The sequence below is a fragment of the Serinus canaria genome, chromosome 6 (genome assembly GCF_022539315.1).
Source record: "Serinus canaria isolate serCan28SL12 chromosome 6, serCan2020, whole genome shotgun sequence".
In the NCBI taxonomy this organism is placed as follows: Eukaryota; Metazoa; Chordata; class Aves; order Passeriformes; family Fringillidae; genus Serinus; species Serinus canaria.
The window spans coordinates 34,775,498-34,790,598 of record NC_066320.1 but is presented as its reverse complement, the minus strand read 5'-3'; the positions used below and the strand labels follow the sequence as shown (position 1 = coordinate 34,790,598).

The following is a 15,101-nucleotide window of genomic DNA, read 5'->3' as shown; positions in this document are numbered from 1 at the left end:
GAGGGTTTGGGAATTTGCTTGGGGTTTTTCCTTGGTTGGGTTTTATTTGTTTGCCATTTTAAAAAACTTTTTTTTAACAACTGTCTCTTATGCAGGATATACATTAGTATTTCACTATTTGTGTGCCATCCCAGGGAGATGGCTGTGATTCTGGGTAAGAGCCCTGTCCATCCTCTCCTGCTCCAGTCCTTGTTCCCGTTTCTGGATCCCACTGCAGAGGTGAACCTAAAAGTCACAAACCATTCAAAACCGAGCAGTGTGTTTATGGTGAGTGGCACAGATAACAGTCCCCGCCGTTTCTAGGACACGAGCCTGCACAGGCTTTCAGGATAAACCCATGCCCACCACCTCGAGCAGCAGGTGAGACAGAGACTCCTCCAATAAAGAGCTCACACAGCTGCAAAGCTGCTTTCTGTTGGGAGAGAGGGGACGGGGAGATGGAGAGACAACACTGTCGATAACCCATAACCACGGCCTCAAGAGACGCCACCAGCCCCGCCTTTTTCCGTGGCCCTGCGCCACCTCCGTGTGCTGTCCCTGCTCGGCCGGGGCTGTCCCCCGGGGCTGTCCCCCGCTCGCTGCCCACAAGCCCCGCCGGGAGAGCCGGCCCGGGAGGGAGAGCCGGCCCTGCGGGAGGCACAGCCCCGGGGAGAGCCGGACCGGGAGGGAGAGCCGGCCCTGCGGGAGGCACAGCCCCGGGGAGAGCCGGACCGGGAGGGAGAGCCGGCCCTGCGGGAGGCACAGCCCCGGGGAGAGCCGGACCGGGAGGGAGAGCCGGCCCTGCGGGCAGCACAGCCCCGGGGAGAGCCGGACTGGGAGGGAGAGCCGGCCCCGCGGGCGGCACAGCCCCGGGCCTAGCCGCGGCTCGGGCAGGAGCGCCGAGGCAGCGGGAGGCAGCGGTGAGATCGGGTCGGGAGCTCCCGGCACCGGGCAGGCTCCGGACCTGCCTCGCTGCCGGGGCAGGCGGCGCTGCCACCGCAGCGCAGCGGGCGAGCCCGGTCCTGCCGAGCCCCCCCGGGCCGCCAGGCCACGGGCAGCTTCACAGGGCTGGCAGAAGCTCGGGCTGTGCCAGGTGAATCACTCCAAAGCAAACGGCAGAGCTCTGTGCTGTACATGACATGGGGATTGAACGAAAACGTAAATCCAGAGGAATGCTTTCTTTTTACTTTCTGTCCTATGTCATCTTTTCCCAGCTCTCAGCACAGTTGTTTGGACCAATCATACTTCAGGTAAAAACCAGCAATGCTGCAAGCATCGGAGTAGGTAGAAAAGAAGCATACAACCATAGCAGTTTCTCTGCTTTTGAATCGCTTCCCAGCACGTTCCTCTGCTGCAGCTTCATTTTGGGTAAATACCACATCAGCTGCCAGTAAACCCTTTGGATCCACTGCGCTTACGGTCCCAGGCACTTGGAACCTTCTTCCAGCTCTTTCCCATTTCTGAAGAAACTGGGAACAGTGTATTTATTTGCTACTGAAATGTCAACAGAAAAGCAAACAAACAAAACCCGTCAGAGCTGCAAGCCTGACTTGGAGATTCCAGTTCCCACACACCAAAGAGAGCATGAGGAAGCTTTCCCAATATTTAAAGACTTTATAAGCTGACAGACAACATGCATGGTTTTCCTCCAATTTTTAGGAAAACTTGCACATGTTCTAGTTCCTGGACCAGTGTCTCCACAAACATCTGGAAATGGTCTACATCCATAACAGAAATGCAGATAAAAAGGGAATGAGGATTTGCCACAAGATGTTGGACAGAGAAGTATGCTGTCATCTCTAGCAAGTGCTGGAAGGCAACGGGCAATGGCATCAGCAACAAAGATAAAACCAACGGAAAAATGTATAATGTCTGGCTACAGTCACAGAATGTGCTGGAGTTCTGGAGGTCCACTCCCCGCTCCAGCAGTCTCCCAAGAGTCAGGGGCTCAGGGCCCTGTCCAGATGGCTCCCAAGTACCTCCAGTGATGGAGGTACCACAGCTCTCTGGCATTTCCTTAGGGACCTTTCCTGCACTGTTCCAAATGCAGCAGCAGTTTCTACCCTCTGTTTAATGTGTTTCATTATACAACACTGATTGTTCACGAAAGTTCATTATTTTTAAGAACCACAAGCAAGTCTTGCACTGAGATTCACCTTCTTATCAAGGATGTCTCCCTTCACCTGGCTGATGCAGCTGTGTCTTCATCCATCCTGGGAGACAACTTTCTGTTCACATCCTCAGCAACACTATAATAATAGTAACAGCCTACAAGGACAAGCAGATACACACAGCAGTCCTACATAATTTACAAAAAATGAGAAAGGAACTACAGATCTTTCTTTTCTGAGATAAGTAAAAGGTGCACAATGGTCATAAATAAATACTTTAATATTTAGTAAGGACAGCTGAAAAGGGTTTTTTTCCCTTTTGCTAAAAGGCTGTCCCACAAGACAAATGAGAACTGGCTTCAGAGCATGGCGAGCGGTGGAGCCAGGATCAAGCCTGTCCTCCCAGCCCAGAAAAACAACACTGCCAGTTCATGAAAATAAACTTGTTTTAGCAGAAGATTTTTGGGTCACATCCAGTTCTCTGAAGTGCGTGGGTTGGTCCTATCATACAGTCCCACCCAGTTCTTGACTTCTTCATGTGCCTGGCAGCATTTGAAGTTAAAAATAAATATAAAAAATACCCAAACAAATTTTCAATTTCTTCCTCCAGTAAAAAGCACAATAGGAATTGTAGATCATCAAAACTTTCACTTTGACAGATGCTTTTTAAAAACATTTTGAAAACTTTGTGTCAGGGGACACAAAGAGCCAATGCTTTTGTCAAAGGGAATCTTCTTTGAGCAAATCTGCTCCAATGATGGACCCAATGACAGCTGTCGACCTTTCTGTGCACTCTTGGGCTTTCTCTGCCCAGAGAGTCTGAGAAAAGCACAAATTCTGTCCTTAAATAAAAATTCTGAAGTAATTAAAACAGAGCCAGTGCTGGATGATGGTACTTGATGAGTACAGATTTTCAAGTGATTTTTTGTACCATTTCGTTTCATATTCACTTGTCACACAGAGTTCAGCATACAGTTCTGAGCTGTTCCTACATGAAAACTAGCTTTGCTTTTCCAAAAGGATTAGTAAAGCCTCTAATTTAGAGAGTTTGCCACACCAGGAAAACAAAAAGCTTCAAAACAAGCTCCCACCACACCAGTTTAAAAGCTTTACTGAAAGAATTCAGAATTAGGTCCTGCTCCCAATGCCTGTGTGGCTCTACTGTTCACCGACTGCACTGCCAACAGTGCCACCAGCCCGGCACAGAGGTGCTCCAAAGAGCCCAGCCATTAATATGCAGGGCCTTGCCAACACATTCAAACATTCCAAGACAATTTTAAAAAAAATTCTTTTCAAGAATGCAGTGGAAAATGGGAAGCGAGGAATGAACATGTAGAGGCAGCTCCACCTCAGGTGAAGTACAACAAACAGGTTTTGGATCCTGCATGTTCCCATGGTACCCAGAGCGAGGCCTCGCACCAAGGGTGAATGTTCTAGAGAAGGTGACGTTCTCCACATCCTGTAAACAGTGTCTGCCAGCCTCACCAAAGCACAGACTCACAGAGCAGCTCTCCCTGCTTTTACTTACTCCCATAACTAAAGAGAGCTGGTTTTGCTTTGAGCTTGTGCAAGCCAAGAAAGAACCCCTGGTTAAGCAGAAGGCTCGCACAGCTCAGATTATCTGAGCCTTTGTTTGGCCAGGAGCTTCTCCAGCAACCCAGGGTGGTGCGTGCCCGCACAGGCTGTGCTGCAGTCCACATGAGGTGCTCCTCTGCCTTTCCTGAGCTAAAGCTGAAGGAACAAGCCATTGCCGTGGCTCTCTTCCGTGGCCCACACAGTCCAGCTCCCCTGACAGCTCCCCATTTGCACACCTGCTCCAGCTGCAGAGCCATGCTCGCCTGCCATCACAGCCCTCTACTGCTCTAGCTTCAACATCAGAGCCTCCAGAGCATCCTTCCAAAATCCTTCCCTCCTGGGCAGGAGGGCCGAGACGCCGTGTCCGCAGCCTGTCCCAGGCAGGGGAACGCCTCTGTTGGATCTGCTGCCAGCTGCTCTGGGTCACACAGGATGCTCCTGGCTGAATGCAAACTGAGCCCTGATTTCCAGAGCCTAGCCCAGCATTCCCACCATTAACCACAGTCCTCCTGGAACACCCCTTTTGCCCTGAAGGCAGCTATTTTTTTTCTCCAGGCTGTTTTGAGGGTTGGACAGTCCAGGGCAGCTGCCTCACAACACAGGCACACAGTCACTGAATTGTGGTAGCTACTGGTCTCCCATACTGTGATCTGCAGCCTTGGGTGCTGCAGTCCAACACCATGGGTTCCAAATTTGAGCCTAATTTAATGTGACATTTTGTGTTGCAAGCGAAAACCTCCAAACCCCCTCATTCCAGCACCATTCAGTACACAGTCCCTGGGCATGGCTAAGAGGAACAGTGCATGGCTTCCAGATGCAAATCAGCCCAAATCAACACTTTTCCCTTCTGGCTTTCAAAGACTGAGCACAAGCAGGATATGAGCAAATGCCACATGTCTGGTGCCTCTGGAGCTGTCAGTGACCTGCAAGGAGCAGGCAAGCCCAGGGCATGCGTGGCCCAGAGCTGGCCAGCTGACTGCAGCCTCCAGCATGGATGCAGGAAGTGGGCAAAGGCAAAAACATGTGTTTGTCTTAGAAAAAAGCTTGTGTGTGAGAGGTCAGGATTTCTTCTCCTTTACCCACACGTTATCCAAAAGCTCTGGCTGAGCAGAGCCCCTGGCTGGCCTCTGCCCAGGGCAGGCATCCCACATCACCCATCGCCTTCTTTCTGGCTCTGCTGCAATTCTGTGTGACATTAGAGCCTCTCCTGCCTAGAGCTCCTGGATGTGAACTGTATTAGAAAGGAAGCCAAGGTGAAACCAGGGAAAAGGAGAAGAGACAAAAGAGGCAGGGACAGCAGGCAAGGAATACAGGTGGGATGGGAGAGCTTTCATCAGCTTGGGAAACAGCACAAGAAAAGATCAGAAGCTGTTTTACTGCAGACAAACCAAAACCTGAAGGGAAAATCCTTACAGCCACAACCACAAGTGAAAGGAAAGCTCTCCATGTTGCACCCTGGCACTTGTAACCATATCCCTGAGCCACGGTCCCATGAAGCACAGCCCAGAGAGCTCAGCTGCGCTGCAGGGTAATAAACACCCAGGCGTCAGTGACAGTCACACCCCAAGAGCTGCTGGAACCGACCCTAAGGTGCCACCAGGGAACAAAACCTGTGACAACACCACAGGTTAATTGCTTTCCTGAGCTTTAATGTTCTGCTTTCAAGGATATCATTTGATACAGCTGACTGACTCATGAAGATGAGTGCTTAACAACTTGAAGACATTAATGAAAACCATCAATTATATCTGACTTCAAATATCATATAAGAACAATGAACACTTTTGTTTGCTTCAATGCGTGCTTTAACTTCAAGTTTTGCCGATAACAGGAAAAGTGTTAGAAATTAAAGTGATTAAATAAAATATTTACACTTTAAAATGATGTAGTCTTAAGAGTGTTTAATAACTACTACACACCATTGGAAGAAAAGAAGCCGAAGTAACATTTTACTTTTAACACTCACTCTTCCCCAGAATGATGATTATTGTGCTTAATGTGACCTACTCCACGTTATGAAAAATAACATATTCCCTTGGAAATTTCAGCAAGGGAAGATGCCACTTCAGTAATAGAGATGCCAAAAGGATGCTAAAGGACTCTGACAGGCCATTCCAGCAGCCACAGAAGTCAGAAGGTCCTGTTTTCCCATGACCACCTCCTGTTCTCCACAAAGAGAGAGAAAGATGGTTAGAGAATATCAAATAAAGTATTAACCTGCACTAACACAGATGTATTTTGGGAGCTTCCACATACTGAAACCACACAACTGGCTTGCAGTCACACCTGGCTGCCTTTTTCCTTTTTTTTTTTTTCCAATTTAAGGTAAGAGTTTAGGGGCAGAGGACAAGGCAAAGCAGCAGCCAAAGTGGCTGATCTGCAGGGTGGTGGAAGGGAAACCTTCCAGAGCCACACTTAAATGGCCAGTCTGCCTTCCAAGGTATCTCAGTCACTGGATTTCCTCTTCCCACTGGGATGCCAGGGCATGGCCTGCCCCTGGTGGAGAGGAAACCAGGTTAAACCTGGTGGGATTCCCTCTTCAGCAGAGAAAAGAGTGCTCAGGGCAGCCACACTCCCCTTCCTGATGGTGTACGAGGCACCCACGAAACTACAAATCAAAAACACTCCTTCAAGTGACTCACTTGAAATCGTAAGGGAAGAGCTTTCAGAAGGAGGTGAGTACACATGGTACCAGAAAGGGAAAGAAAGTGTCTGAGGTAAAAAGAGGAAACACATTCTTGGGGGTAGAATACATAAATGGTATGACTAAGTAAATAATAGAAAAGGGGAAAGAGAGAAATAGTAAGTAAAACCAGATCAGCTTTTTATGTAAATCATAAAATCTGAGGACTTGACTCGTATTCTGTGTCTTTGAAGTCAAATTTTGTGGTAGAAAAATTGATGATGAGAACTTTGAAACAGGAACAAAAGCTTTTAAACATGCCCTAGCACTTGTCCAAGCTAAAAAGCTATCAGAGCTGTGTGTAAAGCTTTCTTCCTATGGTGTCTACCCACATTGCATAATTTCATTTTTAAATATGAAATAAAATAGGAACTAAGTCCTTTTAAAACCTCACACTGATACACTGATGATTTGTGGTAGCCTGACAAGCTGCAAAACTCCAACTGCTATAAAACTACATTAAAAGAAAGGTGTAATTATAATGTGCTTTGCCACTATTACCTCCTGGTGTTCCATGTGCTCTTGTTGTCAGTGATAACACTTAATCAAAAGGGAAAAAAAGATAGTCTAGAAGATAAACCTCTGAGCATCTTTCTTAAGGAAGGCTAGACACTGTACCAGCTCTTAATGGAAACTCTTTTGCTCAGAAAATGGTAAAACTATCTGCTAAAACCAAAAAATTGCTGGATTTTTGCTAAAGAAAAACTCCACCTTGGAGGAAACCTCCACCCTCTGTGCTGCCTGCACTGTTACTACTCCAGTTATCTTCAGCAAACTACAGCTTTAAATTTTACAGCTACACAGACACACAATAACGTGTCACTGCTTTCTTGCATGTCTGCTTTGGGTCTTGCTCCTTTTTTATACTTCAAAGAGGACTTTTCTCTGCAGCTCATGCTCAGCTGTCACTCTGAGTACACCCCAGGGGCTGCTGTGAGCAGGACATGCACCCTGGACCACAGCATGAGCTGGGGATGCTCTGAGTGGTTACCAGTGACCCCCAGCACACTGACAGGAGTCCTTAGCCTGCCCCTGGGATGCCAAGGGCTGGCTTCCCAGGGAGCTGGCACTCAGGGAGCTGGAAATCAGGACAAGCATTCAGCTCCTGCCCGAGCAGGCAGTGAGGGACTGACACTGGCCTTGTGGAACTGCACAGCTGCGAGGGCATCGCCCTCCAAAGACCCACAAAGGAGGGGTTTCTAACAGGCACCACCCCCAGCCAGCCCACAGCTGTTCCAGATACCAGCTCTCCTCCTTGTGCCCAGACACCTGGAAAAAGCACCTGTGTAGCACAGCCCAGCAGCTTGGGCACTGCTGCAGCTGCACCATACAGCCCACGCACACCCCTCATCCCCAGTGCAGAACACAAGCAGCAGGAAGGATTTCCAAACCAAAATCCCTTTCCACAGCATCTAAAGGGCACACAAAGCCAGGGCTATTCAGCAGCCAGGTCTACCTCAAAGTTCCACCTCCTGCACAGGGAGTTTAGAACGGAGTGAAACAAGATAGCCTCCTAAAAATACAACATAAACATGAGTGTGGCAGAAACTGAAAGAAAAACACTTGAGAGTCTGCCACAGAAAACCAAACAAACAGAAGGCAGCAACAATATTTAAGAAATTAACAGGGCCACTCCCACAACAAAAAAAAAACCCAGAAAGCAGACACCAAAACAATCAGAAACTAGAAAGCAAAGAGTGCAGAATCAGAGAAAGGGAAGCTGGAGATCACGTATTTCTAGAGTTCCCATCATAGAGAAGACTGAAAAATACTCTTCTGTTGGCCTTCTATGCTACTGCTCAAAAAGTACCTCAAATGCAAGTCTGAGCTGTGAGCACCCAATTTTGCAGCATCAAAGAGAGGAAGACAATAGCCCCCCAAGTCTGGGGCCCTTGTGAGCCAGCCAGAGTGCTCAGTGCCAGGCTCAGCCCTGCCAGAGCCACCTGGCCACAGCCCCAGCTCCCCCAAACTGGGCAGCACAGCGAGGAGCATGGACCCAGTGGCAGAGCCAAGCCAGGACCCCTCCCCATCAGCCTCTCCCCTCTCCTCAGCTCTGCTGCTCTTGCCTCACCTGGCCAGAAGAGAAGTCCAGGCTCCCCAGTCCCTCCCTGCCAGCCCAGCCCACCTGCGGGAATGCTCCCACACTGGAGCATCCCAGAGAGACATCACCCTAACCTGCACAGGCTGGGCTGCTCATCCTCCACTCCAGCTAACACCACTCTAACCTGCACAGGCTGGGCTACTCTCATCTTCCACCCCAGCTAACACCACCCTAACCTGCACAGGCTGGGCTACTCTCATCCTCCACCCCAGCAAACACCACCCTAACCTGCACAGGCTGGGCTGCTCATCCTCCACCCCAGCTAACACCACCCTAACCTGCACAGGCTGGGCTGCTCATCTTCCACCCCAGCTAACACCACTCTAACCTGCACAGGCTGGGCTGCTCATCTTCCACCCCAGCAAACACCACCCTAACCTGCACAGGCTGGGCTGCTCATCCTCCACCCCAGCTAACACCACTCTAACCTGCACAGGCTGGGCTACTCTCATCTTCCACCCCAGCTAACACCACCCTAACCTGCACAGGCTGGGCTGCTCATCCTCCACCCCAGCTAACACCACCCTAACCTGCACAGGCTGGGCTACGCTCATCCTCCACCCCAGCTAACACCACCCTAACCTGCACAGGCTGGGCTACTCTCATCTTCCACCCCAGCTAACACCACCCTAACCTGCACAGGCTGGGCTGCTCATCTTCCACCCCAGCTAACACCACCCTAACCTGCACAGGCTGGGCTGCTCATCCTCCACTCCAGCTAACACCAAGGCTGCCCCTCCTGACCCTAAGGATGGGGCAGGTGTTTCTCAGCAATGGAATAACAAGTTTCTTCAAAAAAGTCACAATGAATCAACACTACCTTTCTTTCACTCAATCTCACAGCTGGGGTTTGAAGAGAGGGTGCCTTGAATTGCAACATGCTACTCTTAAAGCTTTTTTAGAAATCAAAACCGAACAAATACATTTCCCATCCTACCACATTTGAAATGTTCCAAAAATTCAAATAATTATTCATGGGGGAAAGAAATAAAAAAAAAAAAAAAACCAAAATGAAAGCCAAAAAACCTTTTACAGTTATCAGCTAATACCAGCTAAATACACAGATGTCCAATACCAAAACAAACCTCCACCCACTGCTTCAGAATTAGAAAATTAGGATCAGACACGATAAAGAGAGACTATGCTGTGATCACCACCCATCAGAAGGCCAGGCTGTTTTGAAAAATTATTTTGGGAACTATTTCTACTTCCAATTCAATTGATAGACTTTGGCTTTTAACAGAAGTAAAGAATACTTCAAGTTCATACTCAGAATTAAAGAATAAGTTTATTTATAATAGTACTACAAAAAGGGCTTGAAGCAGGAAGTTCCATCCCTGCCCACTTTGTGTACTGCATGAAAAAGGAACACATTCACCCAGTTGTGGATAGGTGAAGGCCACCTTGGAATGACAAAGCTTACAGCCCTACCACAGCACTGTCACATGAAGGCCAGTGTTCTACAGACAAAGAAAACAGGGGCACAGGTAGGGCAGTAATGATGTCAGTCATTCAGAATTCTGGGTATCAGCACCATACAGCAATTCCCGGGCACGCTTCTCCCCTCCTTCTCTTTTAAGCTAATAAAATAACATGTTCTGGTTAATTTTTACCTACCTTGTCATCATTGCACATCTATTCTGACTAAACCTGTCCTGAGAATTTAAGGATTACATACATCCAGTGCATGAAGACAGAAGGGTTTTGCAAGCTCTGACCTGATTTAGGCTCATACACTGCAATTTCAAAGGCAACTGGAACCAATGAACTATTTTCCAACCTGGGGAGAAATGTCAGAACCTGTACAGCTAAGTCTGCTGGGCATCTTGGAAATCCTTTCCCTAAAGACTGCATGGAGACACTTAACCAACACAGATTGCCAAAGTCCCCTGAAACTGACCTGGAGCAAGAGATGATTCTCAGGTGTGAGCACCAAGGTGGTTTTCCAGTGTTTGTGCCTGCACCCAGATAAACACACAGCACACAGTAACAAAGCTCCTGGGGCAGCCACAGCACCACAGCTGCAGAGGTGTCCAGCTGCCCCCTGCAGCAGAAGCAGCTGCAGCTCCTGTGCTGCACTGGCCCCGAGGGGAGGGCAGCTTTCTCCACTCACCTGCTGCCCACAGCCCTCTCCAGGGTCTGCCACAGCAGGAGCAGCACTGAGCTCTTTAGAAGCACCTGAACAGAATGAAGGGGATACACCAGACTGGGAAAAAACACAGGACATACATTAAACCCTGTGCAGCAAAAGCAGTGCAGTGCCAGGCAAATGGATTCTGTGCCCACCACAGCACTCAGCTCACTGCAAGGTACATGTGAAAATTTGTCAATGCAGACAGAGGAAACAAAGGAAGCAAGAAATCAGGGAGGGAGAGGATAGATCACAGGTTTGGCTTGGAAGGGACTTTTAAAGATCATCTAATTGAATTCCCCTGCCATAGGCAGGGGCATCTGAGGAGGGGGAAAAGAGAGAGTGACTCATGGGTAGCTTGAACTCCATCTTTTATTACTGTGTACTGTGAAAAAACCAGGAAATTATTCTACAGCAAGAAAAGCATTAAATGCTTAAGTAAACACAAAGGTACCAAAAATCAGACACATTCATATTCATGAAATGCACATGTTCATGTAACTTGGAAGAATATTTGAAAATCTAATATTCCATAAATATTTTTAATGAAGCAATAAAACTACAAGAGGAATGAAATGAACCCAGCTCAGTCCCTCTTCACTTTCACATATTTATTCATGAGTTTCCAGGTCACCACTGCAACAGGTAATTAGTGGATGGGGATGGCTGGCAGGAGCAAACTCATATGTTATCCTGACCTGCTTCTGGCAACCGGACAGCAAAAAAAGCAATTTCCCCCTCTTTGCAAAAGTACAGGCAGGTCAGCAACACCACTGATCTAGGAAAGACTGTCCCACCCCAGCCAACCTGCCTACCAAAGGTATTTTGAGCTATGAAATGCTGGTCTCAAGAGCATTTGCACACACAAGCAAACAGTGCTCACACAGAACACACCTGAAGTGCAAACCATGCTGCTGCCACACAGCCCCACTCAGGGAGCACAGGGAGACAGGGCAGCCCAGAGCCATCTGGGGTTTGCTGGGTGGGAGGGGGCAGGAGGCCCCCCCTGCAGGGCCCCCCAGCACCAGAGCCCCCTGCCCAGACCCAGCCTGCCCCCAGCAGCCTGGCACACGGGCACCTGCCCCGGTGGGCTCTGGCCACTGCAGATGGGAGCCCAGCACACAGGGCCAGCAGCAGTGTGTGAGTGGGGGTGCCCGGCCTGGCACCCCATCTGCCAGCACCCTGCACTGCCCTGTGACAGCACGCGCTGTTACAGGGCCTGGAGCTCAGGCTACATCTGCCCAAGAGTGCAGCGTTCAATTAAAATACATATCACCCACTGAAATCAGAAATAGAAAACATGAGTTAAAGGAATGGGACTGAAATCAGAAATAGAAAACATGAGTTAAAGGAATGGGAAGTGGTTTTCCAGCCCAGCTCTGGCGCAGTCTATCAAAGCAAGTCCTTGTCCAGGACTGAAACCATTCCAGGTCACAGCGGAGACACATATTCCTCGACTGCACGGGAAGGGCCCTGCAAGCAGAAGCAGCCACTGGCAGCTCCCACACACAACTCGAGAGCCAAGTCCCCAGACCCAGTTCATGTCACCTTTCCAGCACCCAAACTGCACTATGGAACTGCAGAAGCCTGGACAGGCAGCCACCAGTCCCAACTCCAACAGCCACACACCAGGACCACAACCACAGACGTTCACAGCAGTCTTTCCATGTCTCACCCTGCAGTGGAACTGATCCAAACAAGCCCAGTTTCGCTGCTGCAGGAAACTCAGTTTCTCATGGCAAGGCAGTTGCTGGCTAGAGCTGCAGCGTGCTGCCTCTGGTACAGGGGACGCACAGCGAGCGCGCTGCAGGAGCGCCCGGAGCCCAAGCGCCCACCAGACACAGGCAGGAAAGGGCTGGCTCTGACAGCCGGGGGTTCTGCAGGGACTCTGCTTCGGGTGCTGGCTCTTGCCAAGGCACAGGAGCACAGGGAGTCACAGGGCTCATGGACGGCAAGCACAGAGGTGTCACCCCTCAGCTCCAGCCATGGAGTAGGAAAAAGGCAGGAACCACCTGCTGAAACCCCACTGAACACACCAGCATCACTCACACACAGATGCTGGGCATGCCCAGGGCCACAGCCATGGCAATCACAAGGAAATTAACATTTTCACAACATGATTTTAATACAAAGTGGCATGCTTAAGTGTAAAACTAACTGTGGTGATAACAGTAAAAGTCCATTTAAGCTGAAGAAAAGGTGAACTGCATCCTTTGACTACAGCAGTTATAATCAAAGTGTGAAGACCAGAAAAGCCTTTAAAGTGACGAAAAAGCAAAGTGGACTTTGAAGACCAGACAAAAAAACTCTCTGGGTTACTCTCTGGGTTCGGCGCTCCGTGCATCATGCTTAGAGCAAAGCCCCTCCTAACACACAGCGCAAGCCTGGACCCAATTCTGTGCCAGAGGTGCATTACTTTATAACGAGCAAAGCCCTGGAAATGCTCCCCTTGCTCTGTGGGACGTGGCCGCACTGCTCGGGCACAGGGGGGCTTTGCTATCGGCTCCAGCGGCTCCCGGGGGCAGCGTCCGGGGTGCGGGAGCCCAGCGATGGGCATCAGCATCTGCCTTCATTCACGCACCGAACCGAGCGGAACCGAGCGGAACCGAGCGTTTCTCCCCCTGCTCGCCCGTGCCAGCTGCGGCTCTCGCCTTATCTGCAGCGATGAGAAACGTTCCGGAGCCCTGACCGCTCACTACGCCGAGCAGAAATTACGCCGCATTTTGGTGCCCCGCTGAGCCCGGGGGCCGGGGAAGAGCGCCCGGAGGCGGGCAAGGCGCTTGGGGGGCTCTGCCGCGCCCCCGAGGGGCGCCCGGGGGCTGCGGACGGTGTCACACGGCGACCACCCCGGGGACGGGGACGCGGCAGCGGCGCCCCCTTCCCCCGGCGCTCCCCCGGCTGTGCCGCCGCCCCGCGGTCCGCCAGAGCCGTCCCACCCCCGGGAGGCGCCGGGGCTCGGCCGGACGGCCGCCGGGCCCCCAGCGCCGCCGGCACCCGCGGTCGGGGCGGCAGCGCGGGGGGCGGGCGGCGCTGCGACCGGCGGCCCGCAAAGCCCCGCTCGCCCCGGTGCCCGCGGTACTTACGTCGTCGAAGAGGGACCCGACGTTGGCGGTGACCAGGAGCACCCCGGCGCCGGCCGCGGCCGCCTTCCCCGCCATGGCGCGGGCGGAAGCGCGGCCGGGAGCGGCGGCGCTGCGGGGAGCCCGGGGGCGGGCGCGGGGCGCTGCGGCGAGCGGGGCGCCGGGCCCGCCCCGTCAGCGCAGCGAGAGCTCCCGGCGCGGGCAGCCCGCGAACATCCGCGCCCTGCGGGGCCGCGGCTCAGCGCTCGCCCGCCGCCGCGCTGCTGCTGTTGCTGCCGGGACGGCTCCCGCCGGCGGAGGCTGGCGCCGGGCCGCGGCGCATGGCAGGGCAGCGGTGCCGGCGGGGCGGTGCGGTGCGGTGCGGGCCGTGCGGGGCTCGGCGGGGCCGGTGCCGGGGCCGGGGCGGGTCCGGGCGCTCCGCGGTGCCGCCGCCGCTCCCGGCTGTGCGGGCGGGCGGGCGCGCCGGGCTAGCGCTCTGCGCGCGCGACGTCACCGCTGCCTCGCGCCGCTCTTAAAAGGGCAACGCCAGCCGCGGCGGGCGCGCGCACGCCCGGCGGCGCCGTCCCGCGGCCCGGCCGTGCCCGCGGCGGGGAGCGCGGCCCGGGGGACGCGGCGGGCGCTGCTCGGCGGGGGCCGCTCCCCGGGGACCGGGCGGGGCCGATGCTGCCCCACCTGCGCGCAGCGGGGCTGCCCGCCCGCTGCTGGGGCTCTGAACGAGGCGGGGCGGGCGCTGCCTCCCTCGGGGAGCGGCTCCCCAGGCCCGGCGGCCCCTTGGCAACCGGGGTCTGTCCCCGGGGACGGAATGAGATAAGCCGCCTTTGGCCCCGGCGGTGCCATCGCCAGAGCGCGGCTCGCGGGAAGCGGTCCCGGTGCCGGAGGGGCCCGGCGCATGTCGCGATAGGGCTCTGTCGCAAGGGGACGGCGAGATGGTTGGTGATGCTGGACGAGCATCCCGCCGCTCGCCCCGGGAGCGAGCACCCCGCGGAGGGCTGGGGCCCGTGCAGAGCCCGCGGGTGCCCCAGAGTCTTCCGCAGCTCACGGCCAGCCCCGCTGCGGAAGAAACCTGCCCGGTAACTTTGCCAAGGAAACCCGAGAAATGGCAGATCAGTCACTCTGCTGTGCCTGAAACATCCCCCGTGGCGGTCCGTGTCTCGGCTGCTCGGGGACAGGGACACAAGGCGCGGAAGCCCCGTGTCCGAGCTGGGACCCTGGGCAGGGAGCGAGTGACGCTGAGCTGAGGGGACAGTCCTCTCGAGTCTCCTCTGTGGCAAACCATCAGGCAGGGATGAGACTGGAATGGTAAAAGCTCTGCCAGATCCGGAGCACCGGCCTTCCTTGTCAGAAGGTGCAAACTAAATATACAATTAAATGAAAAGGATATTGAAATTCTGGAATTCTGCTTCATCCATGGGATATTTGCCGACCTCCAGTGATCTGTGTC

General features: G+C 52.8%; 1 protein-coding gene and 1 long non-coding RNA gene across 6 annotated transcripts in view; both read right to left on the bottom strand.

The window, feature by feature from the left end:
- Positions 1 to 13,810, bottom strand: part of INPP5A (inositol polyphosphate-5-phosphatase A) — a 182,218-nt gene extending 168,408 nt beyond the window's left edge. For 2 of the 3 annotated variants that reach the window (XM_050976241.1, XM_050976242.1), the window contains exon 1: positions 13,664 to 13,810. In XM_050976241.1, coding sequence (XP_050832198.1) covers positions 13,664 to 13,738 — 75 coding nt within the window. In that variant the 5' untranslated portion in view covers positions 13,739 to 13,810. The remainder of the gene's footprint in view (positions 1 to 13,663) is intronic. The other variant, XM_050976243.1, reaches the window with a different exon arrangement.
- LOC127059754 (uncharacterized) lies at positions 8,658 to 10,007 on the bottom strand. Of its 3 annotated transcripts, XR_007777899.1 has the most exons (4): positions 9,032 to 10,007; positions 8,878 to 8,979; positions 8,778 to 8,827; positions 8,660 to 8,727 (listed from the first exon to the last, which is right to left on the bottom strand). It is a non-coding gene; the product is annotated as an uncharacterized LOC127059754 (long non-coding RNA). The 3 variants fall into 3 exon arrangements; XR_007777897.1 differs by having other exon boundaries at positions 8,658 to 8,827; XR_007777898.1 differs by having other exon boundaries at positions 8,658 to 8,827; positions 9,084 to 10,007.
- Positions 13,811 to 15,101: the final 1,291 nt, after the last annotated feature.